Source organism: Monodelphis domestica, chromosome 3 (genome assembly GCF_027887165.1).
Source record: "Monodelphis domestica isolate mMonDom1 chromosome 3, mMonDom1.pri, whole genome shotgun sequence".
NCBI classification, from domain to species: domain Eukaryota; kingdom Metazoa; phylum Chordata; class Mammalia; order Didelphimorphia; family Didelphidae; genus Monodelphis; species Monodelphis domestica.
The window spans coordinates 292,313,701-292,341,096 of NC_077229.1; the positions used below are offsets into that span (position 1 = coordinate 292,313,701).

Sequence of the window (27,396 nt, forward strand, 5' to 3'; positions counted from 1 at the left end):
CTGGAGATTTAGGCTGGCCAGAAGCCCAGTACTTTTCAGTTCTTTATTGCCACCTGGTCTCCTAGAGTCATCCCCATTGTCTTTGTTCCCGTACATCATCCTCCCAGCCCATGAACAACTGAAGCTCTGGAATGGGATCGAACACAATCCCATTGTCAGGGTCACAGTCTGATTCCTCTCATTACAAGCTTTATTTTGAATCCATTTTTTTCATAGAAAAATTGTTACCCAGTGATGGTTGACTTCTATAGTATTATTCATTCAATATTGTGTTTAGTCTCATAGAGTGATAGTTAGAAGGTATCTTAGAGAGAGTTTACACAGTGATGAATAAGAGAAAATATCTGAACCCAGCTCCCATGATTTTCCATCATGCCCGATTGACCTTTAGTTATATTATGCTTTACTGTTCTTCAGTTAGATTGATTTTGATATGCTTTTGTGGACTGTCCTAAGGATATACATATATATATAAATATTTCAGTTAATGATTTACCATTTTGGCCATTTCAAACCTAGATATGTGCATCATTCTCTATTTAGGTCATTCCATCTATCTCCTGGGCTGTGTGTTCTGCCCTTAAACACTGAAAGCATCTCTAGCAAATCACTAACAAACATGACCACGAAGGAAGGTCCTTAGACTGGAAATGTAACCCAAGGACACTGGGGTAATATGTGTTACTTTTGAGTATAGACTCCTGGAATATTCCTTTAGATAGCGCTTGAGTCCCAGAGGTCACAGCTAAAATGTCTCTGCTCTTAGTTCAGTAATCAAATATCTATCAAACTCTCTGTGATGTACAAGTGTCATTAAACCTTAAGCATGGTTTGAATCCAGCAATATAATACCAAATAATTCAGAGCTTGCTTCTGCGGCTCTTATAATGTGATAGGAGAAAAATAACCTGTATACAAATACTTGTGAAGTAAAGAAATGTGCTAAGGGCAAAGGGACACTTGTAAGCAAAATATGATGAGAAATTTGAAAAGGAAGAGATAGATCTCTTTCAACTGGGATTTCAGATGAGTGTGAAAATCAGTCCTGAAAACTTTCTGTGCTTTAATGAGAGCTCCTTATGGTTTCCAGCTAGCCATATAAGGAAGGTAAATGTGGAGTTTGGAAGGAATATAAACAGCTCTTAGTGGAATAGGTAGGGTAAGGAAGAGGGCTTTTGTCAGAGATACTCTCTGTCCTTTCACCATCCACCTCCATGAAACAGAAATGAGCAATGAAGGCTTATTACAGCTTCACAGAACTGGCTAGACTTTTTAAATATACATACTGATACCCATAAAATCACAATAGAATTTAACCATGACCAAAAAGTAGGCCCTGACCTCTTCTTGCATATTCAGGCTTTGGGTACTGCAAAATTCAGTGCTGTTGAGCGCTTCCTTGGAAAATTATTCTAGTTAAAACTTTTGATACATCCCATTCCATTTTTGCTATTCTATGGGTGCTATATGCCTTCTGAGGTTTTCCTATACCTCCAGTTTGATGAGACCAACATATGCTATTAAAAAGAAAATGTATTTCATGTGTAAGCAGTGTTGCTCTAATAATAGCTTATTCCATTTTGTACTAATGGCTAATATTATGCCCCTTTTTTGTCTTGTTCCTTTTTTATATTCAGCTGGAGTTTAAGTTTTCTCTGTTTGCCACTCCATATCAATAATTAGATGGTGGTTTATGATATTTGAGGATAGGACTTGTTTGGAATTTGGTATTGGTCCCCTTAAGTCGTAGCATGTAGACTGGACAGCAAGCTTTTCCAAAAATCCCTTGTTTCTATGCATTCCCTTGATGCCCATTCATTGTGGGCCCTTTTAATCTGAAAATTTTCACAAGCTTTAATCTAACAGTTCAGTTTAAGGCGTTTCATGGTTTTTGTTGGACTTTTTCAACCATTTGACTTGTATTCCAAAACCTCTCTCCGTTTCTCGTTCTGACCTGGGATACCACAATGTTCTGGTTTTCCTGTCATATCTCATTCCCATTTTGCCATTTTTATTGCTTTTTCTAGTCTTGTGAAAATGAAGGCTATTCAATGAGCAAGAACATTATTTACAAATCTAAAATGACAGCCTTTATTGAAATGACCTGGAATACAAGGATATACTTTAGTAATAAAGAGATAATGTTTATCTTTCATGCCTACTAACCTAGAGTTATAATTATTTTGGCTTTTCCTTGTTTTGCTGAAGTGTAAATGTTCTAGACCTATTTGTAGGTTATTAAATTCTTCAACTAACCAGTGATTGTTCCGTTTCTTCTTAAAGCACTTATTTATCAAACATTTTAATCTCTGCCAATGTAAATAAAACTAAGTAAATAAATCAGAGGGAAATGTAAACCAGGATGAGACTTTGAGACTTTAGTTAGGTCACTTTGACCATTTTATATTACTAGTGAAAATTGACATTTAAAATTAATAGATGAGTACTGACCTACATATTTCTTTGGTTGATTGGGTATGTCTGCTTGATGTTTTCTCAGTCTGTTTTTTTAATTTCTTTGGCTATTTTTTTTTAATTCAATCCAATTTCTCCCACTTTTTGATTGAAGAACTGGAGAGAGTTATTGCAGAGCTCAAGGCCTATGTGTTGAGAAGTATATAAACTTATGAATCCAAATGAATGACACTCAGAAGTTCCCTTAAAACTTATCTGTAATGGAACCACTTAAACTTTCTGTTTGGACAACTTTGTTCAGTTTTGTGTAAATGTTGATTAAAATTGGGTTTGTTCTGAAAGAAATATTTGCCTGAAAAAAAGTTAAATATATAAACCAGATTTTTGTAACTCTACATAGATAATTTGTAACAGGAAACCCAGTTTTTAGCTAATCATGTTCAATGGTTTGTTAAGAGAAAGAATGTACATCATCCCTAGTTCACACCATAGCTCACTGGTAGTTTCCTGTTGAGGTGAGCAACTTTTTCTTTCTTTTTGAAGTGGGCAAATTGTGAGAAACTTTGTTCTGAATGAAGAATATAGTCTGGAGGGGAGGTGGTACTGACCTAATGCTGACAGCATTATTTTCTCCCTACATCTTTCTCCTCTGTTAGAGAAAACGGATTTTTCTCCATGAGAAGTAGACTATAAGAAACAACTGACTTGAATTGCCTCCTTGAGAGTTATTAGCAAACTACCAGAATTAGTTGCCTAGTAGCAGAGGTAGAAGAAAAGCTGGGAGCAAGTGGAACATTGAAGGCAGAGAACTTGGAAGAGAAGCTATAGAGCATAAGCTTTCTGAAGGCAAGATCTGTTTCTCAGGCATCCCCAGAGCCTTCTCCTTGTAGCTTGTTAAATTTTGCCAGTAACTGAACATTTGGAGCCATTCCAAGGAGTGTCTGAATCCAGGATAAAGCCCTAGAATAATGTTCTGTTTAAAGCTGGGAACAAAACAAGGATATTAAATAGTGCTTGGTAAATTACCTTCTGCCCAGATTTTGTATTTCTGTACAAAATTACTCTTTTAAGAAGATCCATTTTATTACTTCAGGTTTGTTTATAATTGGCTTAATAAGAATTTTTTTTAATAAAGCAGAATTGAATAGAAAAAGTATAATGATCTAGCTCAAAAAGCCACATAAAAGCCCACTTTTTTGAACCAACACTCCTCACCTTATAGTAACTCTTAGAGCCTCATTCTAGGCAAGGTATCTGAAGAAACAATTAGTCTCCTGAATGCTGGACTTGTGACCCAAGTCATGTAATATCCTAGCATGAATTAATTAGAATTTCAGTGATACAAAAAGTATTTTGGACACTACAAAGGCCTTTTTCTGCTTGAAGCAATAAATGAGAATAAGAGAAGTCAAGTCATGTGTCCCTGAAACAGATTTATTCATTTATTTAAAATTATTTATTGTACTCAAATTATTGTGATATAAAGACAGAATTGTATTATCCTGAGATTTTCCTGGTAAATCTCAAGATTCATCCCTGGTGAATTGAGCTAGTCTTATCTATAAGAATGATCAGTTGTATTTTATATAAAAACTACTCTGCTTATCTCATAAATGAAAGTAATCCTGATTCAGGAAGAAGTTTTTACAAAAATACATATTGTACATAACAGACTCCTACATTAGTATTATGAAATATACCAGAATGTATGAAATACAGCAAATAATAAAATTCTCTGCCATTCTCCTGCACCCAACCTCCCCATATTGTGACTTCAAAAAGTGACCTGAGAAGTTTGGTCCCTTCCAGCATCAGAAATCTCTAAACCACTCTTAAACCAAGCTTTTTAAGTGCTTGAGAAGGAAAGATTCAGAGTAACCTTTGTCCAGGTCCAGTCTCTAGGTACTGCTCCTTCACCATGCCAACAGGAGAGTTATCCTGTCTTCAGTTTTTCTAATGACCTCTAAGCCAATTCTGAAATGGCCATTGTATGGTCTACCCATAACATTGGAACTAATAAACACTTTTGAGTTTGTACCTCAAAAAGAAAGTGCATTACTCCCATGAGAAATATTGTAATTATACTTAAAATATTGATTTTCCCAATGATCCTTTCCATCAAATGGAATTCATTATCATATAAAAGATATTGGTTAGAAATAAGACATGAAGGGATCTCCCATTTTGATCCAGGCCTGGCTTTCAAGCCACTGAGCTGTCTCCATGTTAGACTCTTAATAAATGCTTTCTGATTGATTCAAAAAAAGGAAAAGAAAGAAACCATGAAGTTGGAGGAATTTTTCAACTATATTTAATATTCGTTTTATGCGCTTTATAATTTTCTAGACATGGGATTGGATATGTTCTGTTGTTCCGTGCTTTATTTAATAGTGGGGATCATCTTTGCATATTAAAGGCAGGACAGGCACACTCTACTATAAATATCAACCGTGTGTTAGTGCTTTATTAACACTTCTCAGCTCAGTTTTTCTGATTTGGGAGGTGTGAAGATTGGATGGAAGTAGCAAGAAGTAAGAAAATCTATATGGCTAAACATAAAAGTGTCAGCTAGTTTTTAACAGTAGATTATAGAGAACTGGATCTGGAGTCAAGAAGACCTGAATTTAAATCTGACTTTAGATACTAGCTATATGACCTTGAATAAGTCACTTAACCTTTGTTTGCCTCTTTCCTCACTTGTAAAATGGGGCAACTAATAAATTATACCTTCATATCTTCATATTATGAGGATAAAATAAGGTGATATTTTTAAAGATCTTTTGCAAACTCCAAAGCATTATTTAAATGCTTATTATTATTATTATTACATTTCCTTAACCTTTGAAGAGGTTGACAGGGCAAATAGGTGGTCTAGTAAATATATTATCACACCTTGTGTCAGGAAGACTCATCTTGCTGAGTTCAAATCTGATCTATAGCTATATCACCCTGGGCAATTCACTTTACCAGGATTACCTCAGTTTCCTCATCTATAAAGTGAGCTAGAGAAGGAAATGGCAAAACCATTCCAGTATCTTTACTACAAAAACCACAGATGGGGTCACAATGAGTCAAACATGACTGAAAAATGACTGAACAACAATAGAGGTTATAAAATAAAATTATTCTAAATAAGCATGAACTAAAATAAAAAAAACTAATATAAGCATGAATTTTCTTCTCTTACCTTCATGGGCATGCTCTCTAGGCAAAACTAATTATTTTAAAGGTATTTCTCAATTAAAAAACTTAATTTTCCTTTTATATACCAATTTTTATATAATACTTCAAATATGGGACTCTATTTTTTGTGCAACAAGAATAAACCTCAAATATGTTAGTTTTCCTAGAAGTCTGCTCCTTTTTCTTATACTTTCCATATGACTGAACATGTGATAGGTTTATTTCATATCCTTAGAAATTTCTCGACGTATATGGGTATGTGATTTTTACAATTCAGATAGGTTTATATTATGTTTTATTGATATACTTTTATAGATGTCATCCTTTATTTTTCTGATGATAACCTTTGGCCATAAGAGAATGAAAAAAATTTTGTTTATATCTATTATTTTTTAAACCCTTACTTTCTGTCTTAGAATCAATTTGGTCCCAAGGCAAGAAGAGCAGTATGGGCTAGTGTTGTACATAACAGCATATACATTTTATGCATTTATGATGTACTAAACTTTTAAAGATATTTCTACATTTTTAGCCTTTTGTATTTTCTGCTGGCTTTTTTTCTTTTTGCAAACTTTTAAATTTTTACTTATTTTAACTTTTATAATGAAATTTTATATATTTATGGTATTAAAATATAAAATATGTTGATATTATACAACCCTATTAATGTATTTTATACATTTTTGCATATCTAAACTTTTTTCTGTCATCTTCTAGACTTCATGTGCCACCTATAGCTTCCACAAAACTCCCCCCAAATTCCTATTTCATTTCTTATGCTGCCCCACAATATATAGAAACCATGATGGAGATATGTATGATATAGAAGGGATATCTATATTAGTAATAAGCTTTGGCACAGCAAGAGAATGGTTTAAAATCCTTGATCATTGTTTCCTGAAATTGGCATAGGATTATATAGAACCACCGAAGATTAAGTGACTTGCCCAAGGTTATACAAGCTATCTATCTATCTATCTATCTATCTATCTATCTATCTATCTATCTATCTATCTATCTGTATATATGCATATATATATATATGTGTGTGTATCTCTCTATATGTATACTTGTCTGTGTATACCAGGAGCATGATTTGAACCAAGGTCTTCCTGTCTTTTTGGTCAGTTCTTGATCCATTATTCACATGTTTTGACCAAAAGATGCTTAAGCTACCTTAGCAACACCTTCCAACTCAAAAGTTCCATTAATCTGAACAGTGATGGAGGAAGAAAAAGTGACAAAGGAAGAGTAGGAGATGTAGAAAAAATTTCAAGGAACAAACTCCAGTAGTAATAATTATGTGATATTTATTAATACATTAAAATCAATTTTTATAAATTTTGCCCCAGACATCTATACCAAATAAATTCATTAATGAGTGTTTATGAAGTTGTACTGACACTTTTTTGCTTTCCTTCTTCTCTTTCCCTCATAGTTTACTTTGGGGTCAAATTATTTTTGTAGCTGTATACCTGTCTATTACTTATCATCCTACCCTTTTTTGACCCCTACAAAAGGGTAAAAAAAAAGTTATACCTTGATCAAAGCATATGGATTGACACATAGACACTCAAAATGGATCTGCTAAAATCCTAAGAATTCTGAGATTGTTGAGTTTCTTCTGTACATGTTGAGATTGAACTACAAATTATTTCATTCTACATTTTGCTTCATTAATGAGATAAAAAGTATACAGATCTTTGTTCTCATGTTAACAATGGCTACGCCTCCTCTCTTCTCTAAGCTTACTTCCAACTCCCCCATGATGTCCCCAGCAGCTTTTGTACTCTGTAGGATCCCTTCATCTCTGTGGTTCCTCCCAGGAGAGCCATTTTAAAGTAAAGCCATTCATTTTCATTCCCTCATACCCCTCTATAAGCTCTGCTCCTGATTTTCTGGACTTTTTTCTCCGCTGTTTCCTACTCTTATAGCCAATTTTTAACTACCTTTTGTGTATTTGTCTTCTCTCATCAGACTTTGTTTTCGTTTCTGTTTGTACTTACAGTGCACAGCATAGTTCCTGGCACATAGTAATAAATGCTGCTTTACTATAGATACATAGAATAGTTCAGTCTTCTCCTACTTAAATATATCCAAATCTTTAAAGTAACCTCTTTTTCTTCCCCTTCCCACCCCCTCTCCTTTGACTGCTCAACCAATTTCATTCCACTTGAGGGAGGAAAATTTGCCTGCTTTGTCAGCTTTGTTTAGAAAAAAAAATTTCCTCCTAAAAAATTAGGGAAATCATAATAACATCCCTGTATTGAAAACTTAGCTGGAATAGTAATTCATTTAGCTAGATTACTAAACATAGCTGACATAGAAAAATAAAAACTTTTCAAGAGGCAGTTACAAGCCATAGGAAAATAAATAAAAACAAAACATCAATCATAAACCTCAGATTTCCTGAAAATGGTTTCCAAACACCTTTAATGGTGGTAGAAAATGAGATCTAATGCTTTCCCCCCCTCCTTTGGTCTAAGTGGCATAACAAACATTTCTATTAAAATATTTCCTGTTTACTTGTGTTCTATATATAACATTGTCTGGTGAGGAAAAGCTAAAACCTTCCTTATTACTACTCAACTGAGTTTGGCTAACTTAACTGAGTTTTGTGTCTAAGATTCACTTGTAAAATATTTTCCTAAGTGGACATTTTTATTAGTTAGGCCCTCTAGCTGGTGGAACGAAGGACCAGGAGTCAGCACACTTGAACTCAACTACTGATGCTCTCACTTGGTAGCTTTCTGAATCACAGAGAGGTTAAGTGAACTGACAAAACCAATTACTCTTTCTATAAAAGTATGAATAATTCCTGTTACCATGACATTTACCTCTTTTGGGTGTTGTTAAAAATATATATTAAGTGGTTAGAAGTCCTTGTAAGAAAAAAACTCCATGTGAAATCAGTTTCATGATGGTGTTTGTTATTTTTGGAGTTCTTTGCTGAATTTATTATATATAAAAGACCAGAAAGCTCCATGTAATAGAGATTTGCAGTTTTATATATATTCTTTTTCTTCTGTTCTGTAATATATGTGAAACACTCATTTTATTTGATGTTAAGTATAGAAAAAAAAGGAAATGAGGAAAAAGTGATTTGCTTTCCTATATGAATTTTGTTATAATTTTGTCTAGTTTAATAAAGAAGTGAGGCAGCATGATACATTAGGGAATGAGTTGCCTTGAGGCGAAGAAGATAAACTAAGTTCAAGCCCTACGTATTGACAGTGTGAATATGGACATGCTACTTAATCTCCCAGTACTCTAAGGAAACTTTCTAAGACTATAAATTGCAGTGAAAGTGCTATCTTGAATTCATAGGAGCTTCAGTATACTAGGGCATCCAAAGGTCTAATCCCTATCCCTAATTATAAAGAAAGCTATGGATATTACCATTGATATTGCACTGATTATAAAATTAACTTGAGAAGTATTGACACTTTTGAGAAGGAAATTATATTTATCATTTGTTAGTCTTATCCATGCCTGAAAGATAGTCCTTTAGTTGGTTAGTTCTTTTACTTTTTCAAAGCAGTTTATAATGTTTTGGTTTTTAATGTTTTATTGATATATTTTGTTCTTAACATTACAAACATTTACAAACTACTCCCATTTCATAAGAGATCTCTTGTAACAAAGTAAAACAGTTAAGTAAAACTAAAAATGAAGTGTCTCATCTGAAAGTAGATGGAACATTTCACATTTGTAACATCCTTCCACTTCTCTCTCTCTCTCTCTCTCTCTCTCTCTCTTTCTGTCTCTGTGTGTCCATCTCTGTCACTTTCTTTCTCTGTTCCAAGGTTCTGTCTTGCTCTCTTTTCTTCCTTCATATTATTTCACTTGGTATTCCCATCAGCTCTAAAGGATTCATCTCAATGCTGATGATTCTCCGAACTATTTATCCAGTTCTGCCCTTCCTCCAGGTCTCCAATCTAACATCACCTCTCACATCTCTCATCTCACTTCACATCTCAAACTGGATGTTCCTTCCATTGACAGTGGCATACACTCAACAGACTTACAACAGAATTCATTATCTTTTCCCCAAACGCTCTCCTCTTCTGAAACTGTGTTTCTGTTGAAGACACCACTTCCCTCCCAATCACCCAGGCTCACTGTCTAGGTTTCATTTTTGACTCCTCGCTAAATCATCCTTAAGATTCAGTATGGTGCCTCATTCTATCAATTCTGCCTTTGTAACATTTCTCATATGTAACCTCTTCTCTCTTCTCATGTTGTCACGCCTCTGGTGTCAGCCCTTATCAGAACCCCATGCTCCAAACTCATCTGACATGCCTCTCTCATAATTTCTCCTTATCAAAACTCTCATTTTATTTGTATAAATTTATTGCAATTAGGCCTGAAGAGAGTAATCTTATTACGTGAATGCACAGCAGGGTATAAAGTGCTTAGCAGGGAACTAATCTGATTTCTCTTCTATAAAAATGAGCAATGTGTTGTGAAAGTTAAGGCAAAAAGAAAAGAAAGAGTTTGGGGTGATATTTTAAAAGCTGTGTTGAAACCTACTAGATTCAGATCCTAGCAGAACCCGCTAAACAACTTATATAACAACTCAAAAGAAACTGGCCTAAGGAAAAACCAAGGGACCTACAGTTAGATGGATGAGACCGCCTGTCTGCCTCTATGTATGTATGTGTATATAAGAAACTGAAAAGGAGAAAGAAAGTAAAGGATATCTAGAAAGAAATACATTACATACATGTATGTAAGAATATAGGATGTATCTATGCCTATAAATATATTTATGCATGTGACTATAAAAATATATACACCTCTTTTCACCTACATGTGTGTATATATATGTATACATGTAGATAGAGTGATAGATGATAGATATTCTAGGTTTAATTGGTCTCAATATAGCTTTTAAAAAAACTTTCATTATTTTAAAAATTTTTGTTAATTTAGTAGAATTTATTCCCAGGTATCTAAGGTCCTCTATCCTTTCCCTATACCATAGAAGCTATGTATATAAGATATGTATATATGGATTGTGCCTTTTGTGTTTCTATTTTTCGGTTTATTCTCTTTAGGTGAACATTCACACATTATTCTTCAAATATTAATTATATAACTATGCAGAGTATTCTTGGTTCTACTTGTTTTACTCTTCACTACTTTCTGTAGGTCTTTCCAATTTTTTTAAATTAGCATGCTTATCATTTTTTACAGTGCAGTAGTATTCCATCACAATCCTATATCATAATTTGTGAGATCTTTGGATCTCCATCAGTTGGGGAATGAATGGACAAATTGTGGTAAACAACTTCCTTCCCCCACAAACACATCAAGGAAATCATAGGTCTGCCCAATTCTTGATAAAGAAAGAACTTAAATTACAATTACAAGATTATAAGAATCAATTGTTGGGACCTTTGTTAGCTTTCTGTTAGTCCTTGGATTTTATAAGTTAATAAAACATACTCTTAGTCAATCTGTGTATACTTTGCAGACTTATTTTCTGATAGTTCTACCCCAAATAATAACTGACTTTAGTCCTGATGACAGCATATTCACTGTTTTTTTGGTTTTGGTAACTATGATGTCTCTGCCTAAAACTACTGGTCAGTTTTCTCTTTTATATGAAGGCATCATTTCCTGCGGCAATTTAATATTTTGTAAAATTTATACGTCTCAAACAATTTATCCATTTTCCCCATTAATAGGCATCTACTTTATTTCCAAATCATTGTTAAGACAAAACACATGCAAAAAAATGCTATAAATATTTTCATATTCTTGGGTACTTTCTTGTTTTTTTTTACCTACTAATGTCACCTCTAAGTCAAAAGGTTTGGTATTTTTTATCACTTTCCATAATTCCAAATTAATCCTCAGGTTAATTCTGATGATTTAATGAATGAATTCACATGAATGAACCAGTTTACACCTCTAACAATAGTACTACTTTATAATATTCATCCTTCCACAACCTTTCCTATATTGACTATTATTATCTATAAAGTTGTTTTAATTTCTATTTTTCTGGTTTTTAGTGATCTAGAACAATCTTTCACATGGTTCTTAATAATTTGACAATCTTTTCAGAAGTGTTTGTTTCATGTCATTTGACCACATGTTGATTGGTTGCTCCTGATCTTACAATTTCAGTCTCTCAGAGTTTGAAATTTGAAAATGTTCTTTAGTCTCCTTCTTCTACTCTTTTTCTAATTATAACTAACCTTCCTCTACTCTATATTATCTATTACCTTCAACTGTTGTACCCAGTTTAAGTCCATACTTTTTCTCAAATTAGAATGTTTATTCCTTAACAACAGAGAATTTTTAAAAAATAACTTCTATTGTATCCCTATCCCTGGGCATATTACTTTGCACATATTAAGCATGTAATAAATGTCTAGTGACTGTCTGTAGAGGAAATATACTTCCTTTTGAGATAGCTGATTCTGTTTTTGAATAATTTTAGGAACTTCTTTCCCATCAAAGCCTGCTTCTTTGAAGCTCCCACCCATTACTCCTGGTTATGCATAAGACGCCAAACGAAGCAAGTCTAATACCTCCTCAAAATGGCAGCCCTTCAAATATTTTCCCAACTGCATATAGAAGCAGTTTAAACATTTATTTTCTCACATTTTAGGTTCCAAAATTTTTCCCTCCCTTCCCTTACCCCTCCCTAAGACAGTGAGTAATTTGATGTTATCAATGTGCTATCATGTAATACATACTTCCATATTCATCATGTTGTAGATGACATATCACCTTAAAATTATGAATATGGAAATATTTATTCTATGATAATATATGTACAACCCATGTCATATTACCTACCTTCTTGGGGAGGTCGGAGAAATATGAGGGAGAGAGAGAACACGGATGGCAATGTCAGAAAATAAATATTAAAATTATATCAAAATATAATCTGGAAAAATTTAAATAAAAAAAGAAAGTGGAAAATAGTATACTTTAGACTGCATTCAGATTCCATTAATTCTTTCTCTGGCAGTGTATAGGTTTTTCATCATGAGTCCTTTGGAACTGTCATTGTATTACTGAGAATAGATAAGTCGTTTACAGTTCATCATCATATGTAATATTTTTGTCACTATGTATGATATTCTTCTGCTAATTCATTCTACATCAGTTAACATATGCCTTCGCATCTTTTTCTGATATCGTCCTGTTCATTTCTTTTAGCATAATAGTCTGTCATGCTCATGTATACCACAAATTGTTTATTCATTATTCAATTGATAGACATGCTTTCAATTTCCTTTTTTTTTTGGTCAACACACACACACACACACACACACACACACACACACACACACACACACACACACACACACAAAGCTGGTATATATATTTTTGGACAAAGAGATCCTTTCCCTGCCTTGTTTTAAATCTCTTTGGAATAAAGACCAACTACCCTTTCTAAATGTTCTTCACCCATATCTTTACAGATCTACTCTAGAATACTGTTAGGAATCTAAGTGAAAATCAATGGCCTCTGTTATTTTTAATATGTCTTGGATGTTAGACTCCTATCAGATATTTGAAGCAAAGATATCACCCCCAGCCCCACTACCCTGAGCCAACAGTTTCCTTTCTTATCCCTCTAGCTTTTATTTTGTTAATTCAAAAGGTTTTGACCAAAATGTCCAACCATATTAATCCCCTGCTTAAAAATTGTAATGCTCCCACATGCTTAAAAGATAAAATGGTTAACTCCTAACCCTAGGGTTTTAGATGTTTTTCCAAATTATTCCAGCTTACCCTCATAGACATATTTTGGGCATTTCCCTTCCCAAACCTACACTGTAGCCACACCTGACTTGTCATTGTTACTGCCTCTGCAAATTTTCAAAGGCTGTATCTCATGTCTGAAACATTTTATCTTTAAAAAACTTCCTAATGTAACTTATCTGATCTTTATTTGGCTTCATCCATTCTTGTATTATTCATGCATGTGCCCTGTCCCCACTTGGAATAATATGGATTTCTCAAGGTCAGAGACCATGTCTTATTTTTTCTTTATAATCCTGTCCCTAACACAGTGCATTGCTATAATGTATGGATGCTTTCTGAATTAATAGTATGGGTCTCAGCTTCCTTTCTCAGGGTTTTTTTTAGTATGTTCTCATTTAGATTAATCATCCACAATATCATATCATTTACAGTGTCATAGATATTTTTGGCTAGCTTTTCAAATTATTTATAAGTTATAGACTTTTTCAATGAGAACACATCAACTACTGAACCGATATTCTAAATGATCTGTTTGCTTCTCTTTAATGTTTTCATAGGATCAGGGAATCTCTGCATAAGAAGAATCCCTCCAGATGATCTAATCTAATCTACCTGACTATAAATCCTTTCTTCTGCATATCTAGCAAATAGCTATCTAGTCTTCCTTGAAGATCTTCATTGATGGGGAACATACCACTTCCTACTCTCAACTCACCTAGCCATCCCACATACTTAAACAGTTGCCAAATCTTATTTCTATTTTCCTTAATATCTTTCATACATTTTCCTTTCTCTTCACCCTGATTCCAAATAATCATCATCTTAATAGAGTTCTTTATCACTTTTCATCAAAGGGACTATAGCAGTACCCTTCTAGGTTACTTCCTGCCTCAGATTTTTCCCCACTCCCATTCATTTTTGACTCAACTGTCAAAGGGATTTTCCTAAAGTATAAACCTATGTCCTCTCCCTTCTCAGTAAATACCAGTAGCTCCCTTCATCTCCAGGATCAAGAGGTAACTAGGAGAAGGTATGGGTCAACATGATGGGCTATGTAATCAGGGATGTGGTTAGGGAGGGGCCCTACTATGTGTCAGTTTTCCCCATGAACCCTATAATAATTGGCATTATTCTGGGAATGAGGCCCAATAGAAGAAAACCCATAAAGAAGGCACTGCAAAGCAGTGAGAGAAACTGATTAGAGGGGAGAGCTTACAATGAATCCCTTGGAAGCTTTGATGCATGAGGAATTCAGAGAAAAGAGAGAAACTCTTTTTTGTAATTGTAGGTACCATGAATCAGAGAACAAGGTTCTACAGTAGAAAGAAAAAGGATGGCTAATAAAGAGAGTGAGAGAAATCTTTTTTTGGAAAGGGGGAAAAAAAGAATGCAATTTAGAAAAAAATTAATGAATAAGACTAATTTTAGAGAAGGAAAGGAAGAGGGAATCTTCTTGACCTATTAAGAGGGAAAAAAAGGGAGGAAGAATTACATAACCAGATAAAAAGAAACAAATGATTAAAGCCCAAAAGGAAGAGTATCAAATGAGGAGAAGGTTAAGGGTAAGAGAACCATTAGATAATAGGGCCACATTACAAAAGATTAAGGAAGGAACAAAGTATTATGTTGACAGCAGAAGAGGTTTAAAAACATCACCACAACTTGAAAAAAATTAGAGACAGGTGGAGGAAAATATAAATATCTCACAACTTTAAATATGAATGAATTAAACAATACAATAAAAATAAAAAGAGCTAAAACAGATAAGAAAACAACTCCCCTATAATCTATTACTTGTAATTTTAAAAAACATTTTTAAAACAAAGGCAAATACAAACTAAAATTGAGGGGATGGATAAAAATTTACTATGTATCAAGTAAATTTTTAAAAAGCAGAAGATGCAATCATGCTGTCTGACAAAGCAAAGACAAACATTCCAATAAATAAGGATAAACAAGGAAAATATATTATGCTGAAAGGCACCATACATAACCAACCAATATTAGTAATTAACTTTCCTTTATAATAATAATAAAACACAAGAAGCAGTAATAGAAAGTGAATTCCCATACCAAATAACTACAAAATGTATAAGATATTTTCAGGTTAACTTACCACAGCACACAAGAGGCTTGCTTACATAGATTCAATTACAAAATATTCCTTAAAGAAATAAAGAACAACCTTAAATAGCTAGAGGAATATTCAGTGTCCTCAGTAAGGCTGTGCCAAAATAATAAAAATGACAGTACTCCAAAAATCAATTTGTACTTTTAATGCTATAGTAATCAAATTACCAACGGGTACTTTACTGAACTTGACAAAATAATAACAGAATTGATTTTGAAGAACAAAAGATCTAGAATATTAAGGGAAATGATGAAAAGAAGTAGGGATAAGGGAAGAATAGCACTTCAAGACCACAAACTATTTTACAAAATAGTAGTCATCAAAATCATCTGGCATTCATTAAAAAAACAGAGAGATCAAAAGAATATGCTAGACAAGGGAGAATCATTGGTGACCACAGAGAAGTTTTATTACAGGGCTCAGAAGTCAGCTTTTAAATGAACTATGGAGTTATAGGGGATGGTGAGAAAATAGAAGTATATGTTGACTTCTCTTTTTTAGAAATTTAGTAGTGAAGGGAAAGAGAGAGAGGATGAAAGCCCTAGTTCATGGTTAAGGGAAGATTTTTAAGTATAGTAAATACAAGAAGTAAATAAAAATAATATAACATGAATGTAGTTTCCAAGTCATGGTTGGAAGAGCAGGGGTATAGGTTGAGAAAGTGATATAAACTGAGGAAATCAGGAAAGGCTTATTATAACAGGTAGCCCATTAGCTAAGCCTTGAAGAGATTTAACCTTCCCATAAAGTTGATGTGAATAGAAAAAGCATTGTAGTCATGGGACAAAGCCTGTGGGAAGGCGGACTGTCAAATATGGACAATAGCAAGTCTAATTTAGCTATCCTGAAGAATATGTAAAGTAGAAAAATTTATATATATTAAGGTTGGAAAGCAGTTTGAATCCAGCTTTTAAATGCCAAACAGAGGTGTTTATATTTGATCCTGTATATAAAAGGGAGGTGCTAAAGCTTATTGAATAGATAAGTGATAGGGTTAATTGTGTGCTTAAAGAATATTTCTTTGAAAAGAACCATCCCCTAATTGATAAATGGGCAAAAGATATAAACAGACATGGTCCTGGGCTCTCTCCTCTGGCCTGTGATACTTCCTAGCTATAACCTGGGCAAGTCACTTAATCTTGTTTGTCTAGCCCTTATCATTCTTCTGTCTTTGAACCAATACTTGCTATTGGTTCAAAGACAGACAGTGAGAATTAAAAAAAAAAAATTTAGTCACTTAGACATTTGAGTGTAGGATAGATTGGAGTGAGATAGAAATTTGAGGGAGACCATCCAAAAATCTATTTTAGTAATACAAGTTGAGGTAATTAGAGTCATAACAACCATTATAATAACTTACTGTGTAATGGGCATTGTACTAAGAACTTTACAGTTATTATTTCATTTGATCCTGACAACAGCCCCAGGAACTAACTGTTATTACAATATTTTACAGATGAGACTGAGACAAATAGAAGTTTAGTGACTTGCCCAGGATTACACAGCTAGTAAGGGTCTGAGGCCAGATTTCAATTCACATCTTACTTTCTCCAGACCTGGTGGAGGGAGAAAGGCAGGGGAAGGAGGGAAAGAGGGGGTTTTGGAGGGAGGGTGGGGTGGAGAGAGAGAGAGAGAGAGATAGAGAGAGAGAGAGAGAGAGAGAGAGAGAGAGAGAGAGAGAGAGAGCGCTTATAAGTGTCTGAAGCAGGACTTGAACTTGGATTTTCCTGACTCTAACCGCACACTGTTTCCGCTCTACCACCTATCTGCTCCAAATAGTAAAATTTGAGATTCTAATCCAGGCCCCACTGACCTTAGATCTGGTGTTGTTTCTCTTGATTCCTTCACAAATCATGACCAGAAACAGAAAGTTTTAATGACTAAAAGTATGACTTCACTGCATAACCACAAAAGTAGATGTATAATTCTTCCTGCCATTAACGAGTTGAATATTTATGTAAAGAGAAATATCAACTTGAACTACCATGTCTTCAGACAAAAACTACTCTAATATGTAAAGGGAATGCATTTATTTTCAAATGGCCAATTAATCTGATTGATCTTTTTCCTCTGTTAAATTGAATTAATGGAGTTTAACTGTATTTGATTTTCTGAAAGACATGTTTCTTGTGTATTTTTTGTAATAGAGATCTTAGGCAAGTCCTCTTGGGAGCTCCATAGTGAAGAATGACTCAGTTTTAGAACTGAAGAGTTGGAAGCAAACAGTTCCTAATTCTGGCTCATGCTTCCTCTGTACTTTAAGATAAATGATTTGCCAATTGTTTTTCTTTCTTTTAAATAGCATAATTAATTGATTATCCATTAGTACTTCAATTGATTTCTTTCATGGTAGAATGAAAATTATTTAGCCAGTATTTGGAAAGTTTCTGGATATCACAGTTCACTTATAAGTGTTAAGCCATTATTCTATACTGGTAACAAAAAGTCTTGATAACTGAAAGAAGAACAGATTTATAGTTTTCAGGTATGTCATTTATTCCTAAAAATCTGCTCTTTGGGGATATTAGTCTTATATCACCTCTGTTACAGGAAGAGACACTGACATTTTATGAAGTCAAGAGTCCTGAAGTAGCTTCTAAAACTGGGATCAGTTAAAATTTCATTGTCTAGGTAGGAGACTTCCTTGGCCACATATATATCCACAAAAACGCACAAAGACAATAGTCATCCTCGGTTACGGAGAGACAACTACTAGATATATGTATGTATGTATATACATATATATATATATATATGTATATATATATATGTGTATATATATATATAGCTGCCAAATGAAGCTAATTTAATTTATAAACAGAATCATTCATTATAAGTTATTGATATTTTTCCTATCTTTTAATGAAACACAATAGTCATTTACTGTTCATTTCCTTTTATTAACTGCCTCTCACCTGATTCTGTATATGTATCTCTAGATATATATGCACAACATATAAATACACAATATATACTTAATTACTGACAAAAGCACAATTAGCTCAACTTTCTATTTCATGTTGCCATGGGATGGTAGAATTTTGAGTTATGACTTGATCAGGAATATTAAAAACTTCTTTGGAACTAAATACATCAAAATTATTTATTTATTTGTTACATTTAAATATATAGTTAACTCCCTCCTACCCTCCCCCCATTAAAGAAGGTATTATTTGACAAAAAGATATAAATATAAAATATAAGTTAATAAATATAAAGTATAATATTTAAGACTACATAGCATATATATTCATTTTTATGTGTTTGTATAATATATTATTATATAGTATGTATATAAAACTATGTCTTATTGCTACTTAGCAGTTCTTTCTCTGTAAGTGGACATATACAAGTCATTCTTTAAGCAATATTTCTATTGCTGTATATATATATGTATATTTCTTGATTCTGCATGTTTCATTCTTCTTAATCTCATGTAGGCCTTTCCATGTTTCTCCAAAATCAGTCTGCTTGTCATTTTTTATGGCACAGTGGTTTTCCATCACTTATCATATACTACAGATTGTTTAGCCATTCCTCAATTGATGGACATCTCTTCAGTTTCCAGTTCTTTGTCACCACAAATAGAGCTGCTAGAAATATTTTATAACCTATAATTTATTTTCCATTTTTTTCAATCACTTTAGGAAGAATGAAGGTGAAACCAGAATGCACAATTTTGCATAAGTAACATATATGTTGATAGGTTCAATTTAGCAGACAGATATAAAACATCATTTAAATGTTTAGCTCAAGGTCAATACCTTCTCCTACCAAAATTAAAAGTTTTCAAGTATAAGGCAAGAGTCACACTCATGCTTTTCTCTTACAAATATGCCTACCTAAATTGAGGGAAACTCATTGATAAGAGAACTATCCATTAAGTGATGAATTTTTTTTGGCCATAGAAGCTCATGAAATGGTGTTAATGTACTGATGAAAGAGGTTTCCCCTTGCATCATTGAAGGAAATTCCTGCTCACTGAAATACAATGAAATCACTCATAAATTCTCACAATATTGGCGTACATGTGCTGAGGGAGGTACTAAATTTAGATGCAGCATGAGCCCTGGTGCTAAAGAAGCCATCCGTCTAGTCTAGCAGGAGAGCGAGATTTGCATATACATTGTTACATTACAAAATAATATTTGATGCTTAGGTGTAGTATCAATAAAAGGTTTCCTTGCGCCCTCGAATATGAAAATAATTACCAAAGGGAAGATGGAAAAAGCAGCATTTTAGTTGAGCCTTAAAGGATAGTTAGGATATGGAAAAGCTTTCCTCAAAAGAAAGATAGGAGGACATTCCTGGCATAGACAAAAATATAAGCCAAGAGAATACCACTTGACCCTAGCAGATTAAGATTAAGAAGAGGAAAAAAGAATCAAGAAAGCTCAGGGTTTTAGGACCATTGCTCTAGAGCTGGCAAGGCCTTCAGAGGCCATCTAGTTCAACCTTTCATTTTATAGATGAGGAAACTAAGGCCCAGGGAAGACAATTTATCTATGATCCCATGTAGTAAGTTTCAGAGGTGGGACTTGAACTCTTCTTTCTCTAAACCTAATCGTCTGTTCTGTGAACTGCACTGCATAGCAAGTTCAGACAAAAGTGTGTAGTATAGTTCGGCTCAAGTATAGGCTACACAGTGAGAAGTAATGTGAGAAATAAAGGCTAGAAAGAGTAAAGTGGTAGGCATTGAATGCCAGAAGCAGATGGCTTGGAAATTCCATACAAAGAAGTATGACCTTTGTAGGCAATGAGGAGCTATTAAATCTCCCCTGGATGGAGGGGAGAAACATGACTAAATTTTTGCCTAAGGAAAGACAAGTTTGACAGCCCTGCAAAGTCTATGAAGTATCGATTGTGAGGGAGAGAAAATATAGCATAGAATTCTAAAATAGGAAAGTTATTCAATTGCTGGCATTATACTAAACGCATAAGAGAGAGCATTTTGTATTGGACAGAGGGCTGGCTTTGAAGTAAGAAGACCTAGATTAGGTTCTGGATGTGTGACTCTGTACAACTCACTTAATACCTTACTGCACCAGGCAGTTCTCCAAGACTATAAATTATAGATGAGTTTTTGAACTTCTTTAGTAAGGAAGTTTCTGAACTAGGTATTCCTCACACTGATCCAATAGTAGATCTATACATATAGACATACCTGGGACTATGCTAGCTGCAGAGAATATAAGTCAAAAAGTCAACAACTTCCCAGGCACTTACTATGGGATAGATGCTATCACAACTTTCCAGGGTTCAGTCCCTGGACCTCACAGTGTAGTGAGAGAGACAATTTTCAAACAATTATGTACAAATAAAATATACATGTAAAATAAAGGAAATAATTAAAAGAGGGAAGGCACTAGAATGAAGAGTGATCAACAAAGTCAAAATGCTGCAGAGAAATAAAAAAAGAATGAAGACTGGGGAAAGGCCATTAAATTATAGAGGTATTTTGTCATGGCAGTTTCTGTGCTCAGAGAGCTACAGATCATCCATCCATTCATCTAGCATGGATGCTAAAGAAGAAATGTATTCCAGAAATGAGGCATGCCCAGTATAATATCCAGAGAACTTAGAAAAGGCTACATTGAATGGACCATAAGAGTATAGAAATATAACAAAAGTTAATGCTATTTTATGATATGCAGAATACTTCATACATATTATCTTTTTTGTTTCTCACAGCAACCCTATGAAACAGATCCTTCATCCCCACCCACTGCCTCGTTTCTGGAATACATTTCTTCTTCAACTCCATCCCATGAAATTCATCCTTTATTCCACTTTCTATGTGAAACCATTCTTGACTCCTTTCTTCTTCTTCTCAGTGATTGATCCTCTCCTTCCCAATTATCATATAGTTCTTTTTAATTTCTCAAATTATAATTTTATATATAGTCTTCCTCAATAAAATATAAGCTCTTTAAGAATACAAATTATTTAATTTTTTGTGTCAGAGTCCAAATTCAATCATGTGTTCTGATTCCAAACTCATTATGCTTTCTAGCAGCAGATCTATCAAACAAATCAGGAATTTTTTCATATTTGGAATTTAATCTCTTGCATATTCCTTCCATTCATGATCACTCTAGGTTCTCCTTTTTTTACTATGCATTTACTTTTAGGTATCTTTCACCCCAGTTTCAGAGAGTCCCTCTCAATCCTTTCTAAAATTCTATTCATGTTCTCAACTTTTTCCTTGTTTGTTTTTGTATCTAATTCTGAGAGGGGAAAGTTGAGGTTCTTTATATAATTGTATTGTTTTACTCCGTCTCGTTCTTTTGTGAAACTTCTCCATTCTCTATTAACCAAAATCCCTATTACTAATATTTATCAAAAAGAATATTTGGCAACATACTCCTATACTGATATTTTAGTATTTACATGGAACTGATTAGGCAAAGTCTTCAAGAATCAAAGAGTCTTCTATCAGTCATATTAAGCCCTGTTCCCTTGTATATGTAAAGTTCCTATAAGATTCACAATCTGCTTTATAGTCTTAAAGAAGTGTCATAAAGGAACCTTCAGTGTCTCTGTGAAATTTAGTGCAATGACCTCTCATTACACCCTTACTTTCCCCCCCCAAACCAGAAATAATAAATTTATAATATATGACTTTGTGCTGCCCAGACAATGTACTCACTAATTTATGTGGTAGAAAAACTTGCATAGAAGTGAAAATTATTCTCATAGCAGCAGTCAGTGGGATGTAATCACTCACACAATGGGAGCTAATATTTAGACAGGGATCACGTATTCATAGTGTTTGAAATGGGTATTTGCACTATCAGATATAACAAAGATCAAGACAAAGAACTCAGGATTATTCCCACTAACTTTATAAGAGATGCACTAGCCAAAGTAATGGGTGATAGAGAGCACTGAGAAGAGCTCCTCTGCCGTTTTATAGTCGTTAGAAATTAGAAGGTGAAAATGAAAAACTTTATATATATTCTAGTAAAATTCTTATCCAAAACATCACAATGAGGATAATAACTATATGGGAAAAGGGATGGAAGGGATAAGTGGTTAGACCCTCTCTCCTGGAATTATAAACCAGAGCCTGTAAGAAATGGGTTCTTGAGTCAAAGATTCCTTTGGCGGTCTGGTGAATAATACTTTAGATCCATAATGGAATAATATTTTAAATGCATATAATAAAATATGAAAGATTATAGAGGAAATAAAATAGGTTGTAATATAATTTCCAAAATATTCAAAAAAACAAATTCACAAACTTTAGGTTAAGAATGCCTAATATAAATTACTAGTTCAGAAATAAGATTTTTTTTTACTATATAAAAAGGAGTATGGCCTCTTTTTATTTAAGAAATCTTTGAAAGACAGAGCCATTAAAAAGGAAGAAAACATTTATTAAGCACTTGCTACATTGTAGGGACTGTGCTAATAAGTGCTTTTATAACTATCTCATTTGATTGTCTCAACAACCATGGGAAGTATGTTCTATTATTTCTCCCATTTTATAGTTGAGAAAACTGAGGCAGACATAGGTAAAAATAACTGGCCTAGGGCCTCACAGCTAGTTTGTATCTGATGCTGAATTTGAACTCTGGGCTTCATGATTCCAAGTCCAGAGGGTCTGTGGTACTCTTATGGTCAAACTCTTGCAAGAGATTTCACGATATAAGATGGTCCTTCTATGTTTTCCCATTTTATTCTTATTTATTTTATAGATAGATGTTCATCAATTTACAATTATGTTAAAAAGTGGTCTTGACATTCTGAAAAAAACTATGGAACATCTTTTATGATTATATTAGAAACTTCTGTACTCCTTCACTACAGAGTGCCTGCAGGTTGCATTTTTAATGTGCATTTATTTCAATCTTGGCTAGTTTGTGCTATGTCAAATGGAAATCATGAGTATCAGACAAAAGACTCATCATGTCAGTCTTGGTACCTGGGAGTTTGTTTTGATGCTTCCCTCAGGCATTTTAATGCTACATAGACTGGCTTTTACCCCAACCAGTGTCTTCTTCCAAGTATGTCAAAGAGTCCTAGTTTGCTTTTTCCTTAGCTAGAGAATAAGAAGGGAATCCTTCTAGTGTTTAAGAAGACTTAATGAAATTCAGGCTTCCCTTGACAAGTTTAATCCTTTGTTCAAGTTAACTCTTTATTACTAAGGCTAACATGGATGAAACTTTTGTTCTAGTTTGGTTTTTTTTTAATCTTTATCTTCAGTTTTAGAATCAGTCCTATGTATTGGCTCCAAGACAGAAGAGTGGTAAGGGCTAGGCAATGGGGATTAAGTGACTTATCCAGCATCACACAGCTAGGAAGTGTCTGAATTCAGATTTGAACCCAGGACTTTCCGTTTCTAAGCCTGGCTCTCTTTCCATTGAGCCATCTAGCTACCCCTACTGTTTTTCTAGTTGTGATGCTTTCTCTTTGGCATGGCATAAACTAGTCACTTCCTGCAATCATTGAATAAAACCCACCTTGAAGAAATTCAGGGATGTTTATCAACTATTTTATGCTTCATTGCTGATGAAATACATTAATATTGGATTTGTACATTTGAAATTCTTTAAAAAAGAAACAGAGGGACAAAAATGAAGAGAACCAAAGGTGATAGATAGAATTGGAAACAGAGATGTGGAGTTAGTTCTCTCAGGAAAGAGCCTGAGCATCAGGAAAGTATGTGCCTTAGCAGCTGGCAGCAGAAGATGACAGTGAGAGGACCAAAAGGAAATCCTAGACCAAGCCAGGGCCTGTAGGAAAAGAAATTAGCTGTAATGATGGTGCATTAAAGTGTTTGGGGGACCAAAGACCCTAAGCCCAATAGAAGTTTTCTTGGACCAGTCAAGGAAAGGCATTGCCAATTTTCTAGTAACCCCAAGTTTTCTTCTTCCTGGAGCTGAGAGGGAGTGGATTTCATTTCTAGAGTAATGCTATAAATTGAGAATGCTGTTTAAGTCCCTAAGCCAGGTGGGACTCATAAGAGAGTAAAGGAAAACCAGCTATAACTTCTTATAGATGTGAGTGCAAGTCCTTTGTACTTTGCATACTTGTTCAAGGGCATAAAGCCTTCCCTATATTTGATGTGATGTTCACTTCAGCATTTGCATGGGAATTGAAGACACTTTAATTTTCCCTTAAAGACGTTGACAAGAGCCAAATTTGTGTGCTTCTGGGGAAAATAATGGGTAGGGACCAAGCAACCCCAATTCTGATCCCATGAGAAACTCAGGGTGGAGATATGAGTCAACAGGAGATTGAATGAGATACCAGCTAGATAGAATGTACCTTATATAAATGCAGAGCTTCAGTTATAGACACTCAGTTACCTAAGCAAGGCACTTAAATGTATTTTTTTAATGCATCTTTGTTTAAGACATCGGCTGAAGAAGTACCTATTGAATTCATTTTTGTGAAAGTTGTCAACGTTGATTTTAGGCTGGTTTTAAAATTGTCATTAAAGGATCATTCTTAGTATGCCAGATTAAGCAATATACATGCACACATTATATATATATATATATATAATATATATATATTATATATGTAACAGGTTTAGATATAGATATACACATGCACACACTACAAATGTATAAACAATCCTGTCAGATACATAAATAATTCTGTCATATCTCTTCTTATCTAGGCATAAGTTGCTTCTTCATGATAAAAGCATCCCGATTATCTTGAACACATACTTTTGCCAGAAAGTTGTTGTCAAAGAAGATTCAAAGAAACCTGATAAAATGCACTCTCTGAGGATATTGCCTATAAGAAGAAAAATCATTTCCTTGGCTGAGACGTTTAGATTTAAAAGCCAAATAGATGACATTGCTCAGGAATCAGAAGGACATAAGGTAAATTCTTTTTGGATTTGCAAAGTAAATCTTCATTATTGATATCGTTGAGAAAATTTCGTAAGTCACTGACATCTTTTGTCCCTCTCTAAATAAATAGTAAATAGATTGAGGAGTTTTTTTTTCTTTTTTGTCATTCAATGGCAGAAGGATCTTAGATGCATCCAAGAACTTAAGTGTTCATTCATATGCTGTTCCCATTATTTTATCTTTTTTTTATCTTTATTTATTTATCTTTTTTTAATATTCTGATTATATTATGTTTTACTCAATTATTCATTTATGTAAAAGTTAAATTGTTTATGTTAATGGTAGACCTCTTCTAGTGATCAAGGCAGCTAGGTGATACAGAGAATAAAGTACCTGACCTGCAGTCAGGAAGACTCATCTTCTTGAGTTCAAATATGACCTTAGACACTTAGTAGCATATATATACAATATCCATCTGCAAATCATTGAATCCTGTTTGCCTCAGTTTCTTCATTTGCAGAATAATCTGGAGTAGTAAATGGCAAATGATTCCAGTATTTTTGCCAAGAAAATCCCAAATGGGGTTTACAAAGAGTTGGACATAAATGAAAATGAAAAACAGCAACATTTACTCACTGTTCTCTCTGTGCTGCTTGTGGTTTCTGTCCCTAACAATACTTCTATTTTGGAGACCATTGGGTTCAATGAACTTCTGAAAGAAAAAGCATCAGGCCCAAATGGATTTACAAGTGAATTCTATGAAGCATTTAAAGATGATCTAATTGCAATATTAAATAATTATTTGAACAATTGGTAAAGAAGAGGTCCTGCCAAATTCCTTTTATGAAACAGATATGATGCTAAACTCAGAAAAGCAAAATCAAAGAAAGAAAATTATAGTCCAATTTAATTAATGAACATAGATGCAAAAATATTAGCCAAGAGATGACAACAATATATCACAAACATTATACATTAGGACCAATCAAGATTCATGCCATGATCCAGGACAATCCAGAGGGACTTATGAGAAAGAATGCTATTCATATCCAGAGAAAGAACTGTAGGAGCAGAAACATAGAAGAAAAACATATGATCAATAACATAGTTTGATGGGGATATGATTGGGATTTTGAGGTTAAAAGATCACTCTATTGCAAATATGAATAACATGGCAAAACATGGAAAACAATGATATATATATATACATATATATGTATATATATATATCCCAGTGAAATTGCTTGTCAGCTCACAGAAGGGGGAGAAAAGAGGGGTGGAGAAAATCGTGAATCATGTAGCCATTGGAAAATATTCTAAATAAATTTTTAAAAAATAAAAAAAAGATTTATGCCATCTATGCAGAGATGGTTTTGTATAAGGGAAACTATTAACAAAATGTAGTTTTCTTGGTTGAGAATAGAATCATTAAGCATCTAGTATGTACTCTGTTTAATAAATACTTTTGAAATTGCTCTGTCCTTTAAAAACAATACAATCAAGTTGAAATTAGCCTGAATATAAAATGATCAATGCAATCTCCATGAAGACAGGGTCTGTTTTTGCTTTTTCTTGCTAGTCACAAGATGCTCAATGACTGAATGTTGATTATAAGAATGTCAATAGTAAGTTAATCCTCTTATTTCTCTTGGGTGTCTTTGCCAGGTAATGTGCACTAATGTTACTACTACCAAGACAGATGGACCTCACGACCTCCAACTTAAAAAACAGAACATTCCAGCCCAGCTCTCCATAAGTGACTCCCTCCTGGATGTGGTTGAAAGCCAGGGAACAGCCAGGTGGAAAGGAGTGCAAGTGCGAGTGGTCGTGCAAAGAATATATTATCTTCCTATAAGAGATGTCTTCAAATATCAACAAGGAAACACTTCTGCCCAGTCAACTGCCCCTTTGGGAGATGCAGACTTTCACAATGCTCGGTGAGTTGCCCAAAGAACTTTAGCATTCTGGTCCCATAAATTAGGCTTTTCTTTTGAAGGGGGAATCTAACAAGTCCCATTTCTTAACTCAAGTCTTTTGAATAACATGTATAGCTAGGCCTACAAAGCTTATGTTTTATATGAATTGGAAGTCTAAATAAATAAGCAACTACTTTCAAGAATT

General features: G+C 34.0%; 1 protein-coding gene across 2 annotated transcripts in view; it reads left to right on the forward strand.

The window, feature by feature from the left end:
- SPIDR (scaffold protein involved in DNA repair) overlaps window positions 1-27,396 on the forward strand; it is a 627,114-nt gene that overhangs the window by 353,607 nt on the left and 246,111 nt on the right. For both annotated transcript variants that reach the window (XM_016431530.2, XM_056823886.1), the window contains 2 exons: window positions 25,095-25,305; window positions 26,941-27,212. In XM_016431530.2, coding sequence (XP_016287016.2) covers window positions 25,095-25,305; window positions 26,941-27,212 — 483 coding nt within the window. The remainder of the gene's footprint in view (window positions 1-25,094; window positions 25,306-26,940; window positions 27,213-27,396) is intronic.